Source organism: Natrix helvetica, assembly GCF_964273705.1.
Source record: "Natrix helvetica genome assembly, chromosome: 2".
NCBI classification, from domain to species: domain Eukaryota; kingdom Metazoa; phylum Chordata; class Lepidosauria; order Squamata; family Natricidae; genus Natrix; species Natrix helvetica.
In genome coordinates, this window is record NC_138552.1 from 61,862,832 (window position 1) to 61,872,673 (window position 9,842).

Sequence of the window (9,842 nt, forward strand, 5' to 3'; positions counted from 1 at the left end):
CAAGATTGCAATGGTTTCTTAACACAGAGTTTTACATGGAAATGTATGGAGGAAAACATAGGGACTGAACATATTAAAAATTTATAGGGCTGCCCCTTCTGCATATCAAAAATAAAACAGAGATTTATGTAGGATTATTGATGCACTAATTTCACTTCAAAATCAAGATCAAGAAGTTCATACTTCCCTCGATTTGAAAAGAAATTTAAAAAAAATCTTGATGAAAAGTTCTTGAAATTTTCTAAAATCTAAAATAATATCATATCCTCTCCATATTGCATTGCATGTTTTTTTGAATTGATATACAAGATTAGTTACCTATAAAGAAAATTGCCCTAAAGTAGGCCAGTGAAGTTCATAATTCCAAGGCTAATTTTAACTACTGGTAATCACCCTTGGCTTTCAGCAGCCATGTTGAATCATGTTGAATTTACCAGCATTTATTATAAAATACATTTGAAATTAAGACAGTAGCAAAGGTAAGAGTAATGAATGCTTAGCCTTTTCAAGGCAGTGCCATTATCCTCTTTATCAAGAAAAAAAATGACAATGTAATTTGTGTCAATGAAGCAGTTTGCATCACTTTAATTTAATGTATTTGATTTAGGTGTATTTTGAAGCCTTCACAAGCCTTATCTCCTCTATCATTTGCAAATTTGGGAAAAACTTCTCTGTGTTATTATTTTTGAGGTGCAGGAAGCAGCGAGCGTGGTCACCTCATGGCTGCTGCTGTGTTACAATATTTTCAGGGATGGCTTATTTTGGTAGGAGGGCTTATTTTAGCACATGCACTCAAAAGCCTGACTGGGCTTATTATCCAGGGAGGGCTTATTTTCAGGGAAACAGGATAGTATAACCAAAGTGAGGAAGCCTCTTCTTGCTTTTGGGAGAGAGACAAGATTCTAAGACGGGGCTGCTAAAGAAAGTCTTATCTTCCAATCTTGTCTTAGCAAGGCAAAATCCAAATAACCTTTCATTTTTAGCATCTCCTAATGAGTTCCATTTAATCAGAAACCAAGAAAATAATTACATATAGAAATATGGCTGTTACCGTTGGTATAATCACAGCAATGGATTAGCTTTGGCAGATCCATAAAATCTTTCATCATTATGCCTAACATTCAGAAGTTATATAGCTTTTCATGTGAATCTGATAATAAATAAACATTTCTTATTGCATCCTGAAATCAAGTAATCACAACAATTTCAATGCATCAATTACTATTCATTCACTAATCTGATCTGTATTGTAAGTTCCAAGTCAGATGAAAGAGACTCTCACACTGTGAAATTTCATGACTTTGTATTTAGATTTTTGATGAACTGTTGAAAAATAGATTATTAATAACTTTTTTTTTTAATATATATATTTTTTATCACTGCAGACTTTCTTTCCTGGTTGAAAAAAAAAAATCAGAAAACATGCCAGAGCAAAGTAATGATTACAGGGTGGTGGTGTTTGGAGCAGGAGGAGTTGGCAAAAGTTCACTGGTCCTGAGATTTGTTAAAGGCACCTTCAGAGACAGTTACATCCCTACAATTGAAGACACTTACCGGCAGGTGATCAGCTGTGATAAGAGCATATGCACTTTGCAGATTACCGACACAACAGGGAGTCATCAATTTCCTGCCATGCAGCGCTTGTCTATTTCCAAAGGACATGCATTTATCTTGGTCTATTCGGTCACCAGCCGGCAGTCTTTGGAGGAACTCAAACCCATTTATGAGCAGATATGTCAGATCAAAGGGGATACAGAGAGCATTCCGATCATGCTGGTGGGAAACAAGAACGACGAGGACCACAACCGAGAGGTACAAACGGTGGATGGTGAAGCCATGGCCAAAAAATGGAAGTGTGCCTTCATGGAGACCTCAGCTAAAACGAACCACAACGTCAAAGAGTTGTTCCAAGAGCTGCTGAATTTGGAGAAACGTAGGACTGTGAGCTTGCAAATTGATGGCAAGAAAAGCAAGCAGCAGAAAAGGAAAGAGAAACTGAAAGGCAAGTGTGTGGTCATGTGAAAGGATCCTTATTCTGCAGCAGTCATGCCGACGTTGTCTTCTGACTGTACCAGATTTCATGCCCCTAAGCCATGGGAAAATTGGTGAAAACTGTTTTATTAATAGCAATTTGGAAAGAAAAGTACTTGAATCAATGAGTTGTTTGAAGTAAAAGTACTTTCAAGAAGTTGTCTTTTCATAAATTAGCCATTAGCAAGAACAATTAATTGTTCCAAAGGCACAAAGGTGTCTAACTTCCAGATCAGAAATAATAACATGTCCATGTTCACTGGCGTTACTATTGCAATGAAAGGATCTGGTAAATAACCATTTAAAGATAAATACTAGTGTTATGTACAGAACCACGAAAGATGCATGTGGGTGTGTACTCACATCCATACACACATATTTGGCAGACTTAGTTTTATTTTATTTAGGCATTAGAAAAATGACTTTCCTAGATTGTAAATTTGTTCTGCTTCTACTATGTCTTGTTTTTTTCTCACTAATTCCTTACCCTCCTAAGTAATGTGTAAAATAATCCTCCCTCTTGTACCCAGAAGAACTGCTGGATGCATGGGCAAAGCTCAATAACCTTCAGCTCTACCTGCAGTTCAACATGGCATGGAAATTATTAGAAAAATAGGATACCTGGGAGAGGAAATATTTTTGATCAAAGGGTAAAATTAAACAATGTTTCTATGGTTCTTAACCTTCCATATATTTATTTTTACCAAATACCAAATAATACTAATGATGTTCTATACAGTAATCTGAAGAATTTCTAATTTATAAGTTTATTGAGTGAATTACAGTTATAATCCATCAATTGTGAAGAGTTAAAACAATTAATTTACTATAGACTGATTAGGAATATTTGTCCTGGTAAATCATATGTTACCTGGAGGGCAACCAAAGAGCATACTTGTCTCTATGGCATAGACAAGGAAGTCCATACTTTTATGCCAGAACTGCACTGATACAAATATGTGGATGTTTTCAGCCTCAGGACAAAAGAAGAATGGTACCATCCATACACTAGTTCCAAAATCTGATTGTTCCCCAGACACATAAATAAAACCACTGAGACTACACAAGTCTGGAGTTGGTGCAGATAATATTTTTTTATCAGTAATGGGAAGAAGTAAGACGAAATTTAATTAATTTAATTAATTTAATTTAATTTATTAAACTTCTAAACCGCCCCCTCTCCCCGAAGGGACTCGGGGCGAAATTACTTGCTAACCTTCCCCCTTAAAATAGACATGCAGTATATCCAACTCTGGTTGCAGCAAACCACAGAAGTTGTGAATTTGGCTCCACCAGGAAATTTTAAGTGACCCTTGGAATTAGGAAATTTCAAAAATACTCTCCTTCCTCAATAAATCATTTTCTGTGCACAGTAGACATTAAAGAGTGTCACTAAGGAAGAAATGGATTAAACATTCTCATGAGTGGGTTGGCACCACCGTATAGGGCAAAGATACACTATCAAAACACTTGGATGCAGCCATCCAAGAACTCAAAAAGTTGTTATCAAGTTGCCATTTCTCATGTGAGAAAAGGGAGAAAAAAATCTTAAGTATATATTTTATGAAAGGAGGAATTGAATTTAAATTGATCCTCCAAGACAATTGGAGAGAAGATTAGATAGGGAAAAAAACCTCATCCTCATCATATTCTCAAAAATCTAAGCTGAAGCTTCATTTTAAAGATGAATCATTTAGTTATGTTTAATACCAAAGAATAATAAACTATGTTTCACAGTAATCAAATATTAATTTAATTTTTCTTCCTTCTACACTATCCATGCCATTTCTTGAATTGATCTCTGGTTTGCCCTTCAGGCCAAATATGGTCCTAAATTCAAAGACAAATGCATATCCCTTAGAGAAGAGTATATGATTCTTTTGAATCTTATTTGCAAACAGATGTGGATTCAAGTTAGCCTTGATTATCTTAGACAACTGAAACCTCTGCATTTATATTATAGCACATGAATTTCTCTCTTTTTTAAAGAGAATCGGAGGAGAATGGAGTCTTTTAAACAGTATATTGGTATCTTAGCAAATGCATACACAAAAAGTGAGGCAATGTAGCAAAGTATTCACAAAAATAGGATGTTTGTTTCACTGTGAATGTCACTGAAGAGGTGCTTTTAATGCATTGTCCGCTTTTAACTAGGTATTGCTCATAGTGATGTTAATGGTGTGAATCCTTCCACCTTAGCTGCCCAAACACATTTCTGTTCTGCACAAAAAGAAGAATTTCAGGCAAGCAAGGATCCTGCCATATGAAACCATAGCTCATTTCAAATGGAACATATATTTTTTTTTCATTTTCTGTAGAGGAGAAATAAAAATGGATGAACCTAAGGTGAAGATAGATACCCTTTATAAATGTTTGATCTTGATAGAACAAATGTGTGTGTGTGGGGGGAGTGAAGTGTTACAGCAACAACTTGCATCTTTAAACTACACACATTCATTTGAACAAGAAAATCTGTCTTCTGATGTTCCAGTAAAGGAGGGGTAGGGGAGGTATACAACTTTAATAGTACTCCTCTCATATGGTTATTTGTTCCTGACTGAATGTCGGAGATGATTAATGGTGTTCTCTGAAATGTGGTGGAAATTATTTTGACATCCATTCAGAACATGTTGAAGCAATTGTTTTCAGGACATCAAAGCCTGTTAAAACTTCCTCCACATTTAGGAACTATAAGATGGATCCAATGGCTTCTTTTTTTGTCTGAGTCAGAATCTCCAGGAGAAGGAAACCAAGAGCTGAGTTAATGTAACATCCTTAGTCTATTAGTGAAATTTAGTGGTCGATTAGGATTTTGTTGTAGCTTACCCTGATGTGAGAACCAGTGATGGGTTTCAATTTATTTTGCTACTGGTTCGCTCATGCATGCGTGTGCGTGCGATGCTTTTGCACACGCACAGAAACATCCAGACAGGTGGGCAGAGCTTCCCCTGCCGCCACTACCAGTTTGCCCAATCTGGGCCGAACTGGCAGAAAACCACCTCTGGTGAGAACCCATCCAATTAGATTAATTTATGCTTTAAGGTATTGCATGAACCCAAATAGAGCTAACTATGCTAGTTGTTTGGATTCATTGGACACAGCGCATTGGTTTCATTTAACAAATGTTTCCAATTCAGTCTTTTATTTTTTTTTACAAAGGAACAGTACATCTTGTATGAAACAGTATAGGGTTTCCTGCCTAGGCAGGGGGTTGGACTAGAAGACCTCCAAGGTCCCTTCCAACTCTGATATTGTATTGTATTGTATTGTTTTCAAATTTTCTTTTAATTTTTTTTGCATCAGGTTTGTCATTAGAAAAAATCTCTTTCAAACCACATAAAAGCATATGAACATTTTCAAAATTTATTTTCTGTTAAATAAGTTGATTTTTAAACTATCACAAAATCCAACAGCATTTAGTAGGTCCAATAATTCCATATAGAACCACATTATTGGCTTCTTTTGTTTTTAAGCATGCTTTCATGAAAAGGGTTTTTACCTTTTCCATTTAAGACTCCATTAAGGAAAATAAAAACTCCAGACTGAAATACATTTTGAAACATAATCTGGTAGCTGCTTGCTAAAAATGCATGTTACATTTAGAATCTACTTACAAGCTATGAATATTTTGAATTAGAATTTCAAGACCAACCTAAACATGATGTAAGAAAAGACAGCTCTTAGTTCCTCCTTCATAATTTTTGCCAACTTCATTCCCAGGTCTATTTTTCATAACCTGCAGAAATTGAATAGAGCAATTCCAATATATTTCTTGGGAATCATTTAATACTTTAAGGCATCCTTGAACATTGAAGTCATCTGATTCTGGTAGCATTTCTCTGGCTTCCTGTAGCAATATTTGCTCCAACAACACCTATTTATCAGGGATGCTTCCCATTTTATGCTAATAATTGCTGGCTAATTAGTGCTCTTCTTTGTAATTTGGAGAGTAGTTTTCTAGCCACTTGCTGTACTTACTATGCTTTAGGATTTATCTTCTTTCTGAATTAACTCGGGGAATGAGGGAAAGGTGAGTGAGGCTGGACTTGATCTGAGACATTTTTTGGCAGTGGTGTTACTGAAAAAGAGATGCTTTAGTGATGATTAAATTAAATCCCATTGTTTCATGTATGTGGTTCTGTAAAACTACATACAGATATTAACCATGATTTATTCTAACGGCAATGCATGTGCATGAATATAGAGGCATCAGGAAGCACATAGCCTGCCAATTCACAAATTCACAGACGCTTAAAAAAAATCTTTAGATCTTCTGTTAGGGCAGGGCAGTTCATCTCTTTTTAATCAAGCCAGAAGAGCTATGGTTTTAACTCAGTTTAATATGATCAGCCGCGCACAAAATAAAACCTTCAGAAATATCTCATTGCATGTTTGTGTGTGAGAAAGGAGCCTCACTTGGATGCTACAAATATGCTTTCATCACTGTAAGGCTGGGAGATAACTAAAGCAGCCCCACGGAACAGCCTGTAACTCCCAGAAAAACTATTAATAGAACTTTCCTTGTAAATGCATGACATCCCTGTCAAAGAAGCTTGTACAAATCCTTCTTAACTTCATTCAGTCTATATTATCTTTTTTTTAAAAAGGGACAGTTCATTTATTTCCCAAATCCTGTCTGTGATTGCAAATCTAATCATTTGTACCAAGGATATACTGAAACAATCAATTTTAAACATGTAAGTGTCCTATTTAGATTCCAGAAATTAGAGGATATTTTAAATAGGTATGCATATTAGGCTCTGTCCAATCAGTCATCTCTTGGAGGTCATTATTTAAATGGAAACATACAATTCTTCTGTTGCTTGTTGATCCCATTCTTGTAATAATAGAATAAGCCATGACTATATTTCCTAGCCTTGCATTTGCTGAGGCAAAGCTACTATACAAGCAATATTTATTCTTCTACCAGTAATTCTAAGGAAGGTATGTTTTCTATTATACCCTTTTGTTGTAATTTATAATAGATTTTACATATATGTGTGTTTATCAAAATACATGTTCACTCTTACAATGTAAAGTTTTGTGGGAGTTTTTTGATAGAAGACAGAAATTCTTAGGGAATAAAGTTATTCGGTTTGTTACATATGTGGTTTATTTTCAAGTGTGATACGAATAAATATGAAATGTTTGAAAATCAATATTCACACACACAAAAATAACTTGTTTAAACTTGTCAAGGGATGCCAGCATCATGAACATGTAATATGAAAAAGTATGCTGTTCAAAAAGCATGAATTTTATATAAGTCTGCAAGCTATTAAGATGCATATTCAAGCGTATTTATTGTTATAGTTTCATTCAGTAATATTTTATTCAATAGCGTTTATCATGTACTTTGTGCCTCCAGGTTTCTATGTTCCCTGTGATATTCTATAGATAAAGCAGAAAAAAATAAACATTTTAAATGACAAATTTTAGACTTTGTTCTAATTCTTTGTTCATCAAGTTTAAAAGGCGGTTAAATTGCAAGTGTAAATGAAATCACATCTGCATTGCATTGGTAACAAAGTTTAAAGTAAATAGCAAAGTATTTTACAAATGACTTCTACACTGAGAAAAAGACCCAGTGAAAATAATCAATGATCTGTCCACTCTACTCTTCAAATGCTTCCTGGAACAGGCATGTTTTAATGGACTTCCTAAATCCTGAAGAATTGTTTAATAAGAGGTCTCCTTACAAGCCCCTGATATAATGCTCCCTCAGCTTAGGGATCTTTTGCCAATTTTACAGGATGGATATTGGGCAGATACTGCCAGGAGCAAGCAATCTCAAAGATACCAATCCTGTTATAAATGACCCCAAATGAACATGGGAAGGCAAGGACCAAAAAAAAAACAAAAACAAAAAAAAACCCAACCTTTCCAAGATGGTGAATAACAGAAAGGAGTCTAAGCAAGTAGGTATCTGAAAATAACACCACATTTCACATTGGAAAAGGGAATATGCAGGTAAAGACAAGCTATTTAAGACCGAATTCTAGTGATGATTTACTCAGGGGCAAGTTTGTGAATCTGGTTATAGGATATAAAAGGAAGATGGAATCATAAACTTGCTGGAACACTTCTGACATGGGTGTCAATCTACAGCAGGTTGCATCTTCTGAAAAAGTTGTTTTTTTCAAGAAGTGACTGGACTTTTTGGTTTTTCTTTGAAGACATATACTCATCCAAGAAGCTTCTTCACCTCAGACCAGAGGTGGGTTCCTACTGGTTCGGCCTGGTTCAGCCGAACCGGTAGTGGTATGCTGGCATGGGTCGCAGAACAGGCAACAACACAGGCTGGACATGCCTCCAAACTGGTTCCCCAGTCGCCGCCGTCACCACCGTCATCTTTTTTTTAGTTCTGTGCATGCGCAGAACAATTTCCATGTAATGCAGCACACACACGAACGAACCGGCAGTAATATTGGCCAGAACCCACCCCTGCGTCACATTGAATGGAGGGTAATGAAAGGATTTATACTCGTTGCAGACAGCTGGTCATTTGTATTCTTTTAGAGAATCATTGAGGCTACCTAGAGGTTGATCTGCCATCAGTCAGGGTCACCTGAGTAGTGCAAATGGGTGTGGAGCCTTCTTGAAACTGCTGAAAGGACTGTGTTGTAGACCAGAGATGGATGTCATATCCCTCCCCTTCTGTTGAGAGAGTGCTGTTCAATTTTGATATAGATGGCCTCTTTGACCACACTTTCAAACCAGTGATCCTCTATGTCCAAAATATGGACTTTGCTGTCCTCAAACGAGTGGTCTTTGTCTTTTAAGTGGAGTCTTCAAAGGAAAACCAGAAAGTCCAGTTGCCTCTTGAAAAAGCACCTTTGGGACAACCATGACTTGGATTACTGAGAATCTTCATAGACATCTTCTGCAAGACCAGTCAATTGGGCTAACCAATTCCCAATGAACCTGATTGAATGATGGTACAGGTAGTCCCAGACTTATGACCACATGAGCCCAAAATTTCCATTGCTAAGCAAGAAAGTTGTTAAGTGTGTTATGCCCTATTTTACAATATTTTTGCCACAGTCATTAAATGAATCACTGCAATTAAGGGAATCATGTAGTTGTTAAGTGAATCTGGGTTTCCCCATTGATTTTGCATGTTGGAAACTGACTGGAAGGTTACAAATAGTGATCACATAATCCCAGGACATTGAAACCCGAGGATTTGGACAGGTTGCGTGGACGGCTGCGACCCACCACTTGTTTAACGGACCCGTGCCCCTCCTGGCTGGTACTGGCAGCCTGGGAGGTGACACGAGGCTGGCTCCTGGGCCTGGTGAGCGCCTCACTGGGTGAGGGATACTTACCAACCGCCTTGAAAGAGGCGGTGGTGAGACCCTTGCTCAAGGGGCCTTCGCTCGACCCAATGGAGCTAGCTAACTATCGTCCAGTCTCCAACCTCCCCTTCTTGGCGAAGGTTGTTGAGAATGTGGTGGCGCAGCAGTTCCCACGACACCTAGACGAATCCGACTATCTAGACCCACGCCAGTCCGGCTTCCGACCCGGGCACAGCACTGAGACAGCCTTGGTCGCGTTGGTTGATGATCTCTGGAGGGCCAGAGATAGGGGTTGCTCCTCTATCCTGGTCCTATTAGACCTCTCGGCGGCTTTTGATACCATCAACCATGGTATCCTATTGCGCCGGTTGGAGGGGATGGGAGTCGGAGGCACCGTTTTGCGGTGGTTCGGCTCCTACCTCTCCGACCGGAAGCAATGTGTGTTGACAGGGGGGCAGAGGTCGTCCCTGAGGCCACTCACTTGTGGGGTGCCGCAGGGGTCAGTCCTCTCGC

At 37.7% G+C, this 9,842-nt stretch overlaps 1 protein-coding gene across 4 annotated transcripts in view; it reads left to right on the plus strand.

The window, feature by feature from the left end:
• The window catches only part of DIRAS2 (DIRAS family GTPase 2), a 68,808-nt gene extending 61,344 nt beyond the window's left edge, over window positions 1-7,464 (plus strand). For all 4 annotated transcript variants that reach the window (XM_081941636.1, XM_081941637.1, XM_081941635.1 and 1 more), the window contains one exon: window positions 1,386-7,464. In XM_081941636.1, coding sequence (XP_081797762.1) covers window positions 1,386-2,022 — 637 coding nt within the window. In that variant the 3' untranslated portion in view covers window positions 2,023-7,464. The remainder of the gene's footprint in view (window positions 1-1,385) is intronic.
• Window positions 7,465-9,842: the final 2,378 nt, after the last annotated feature.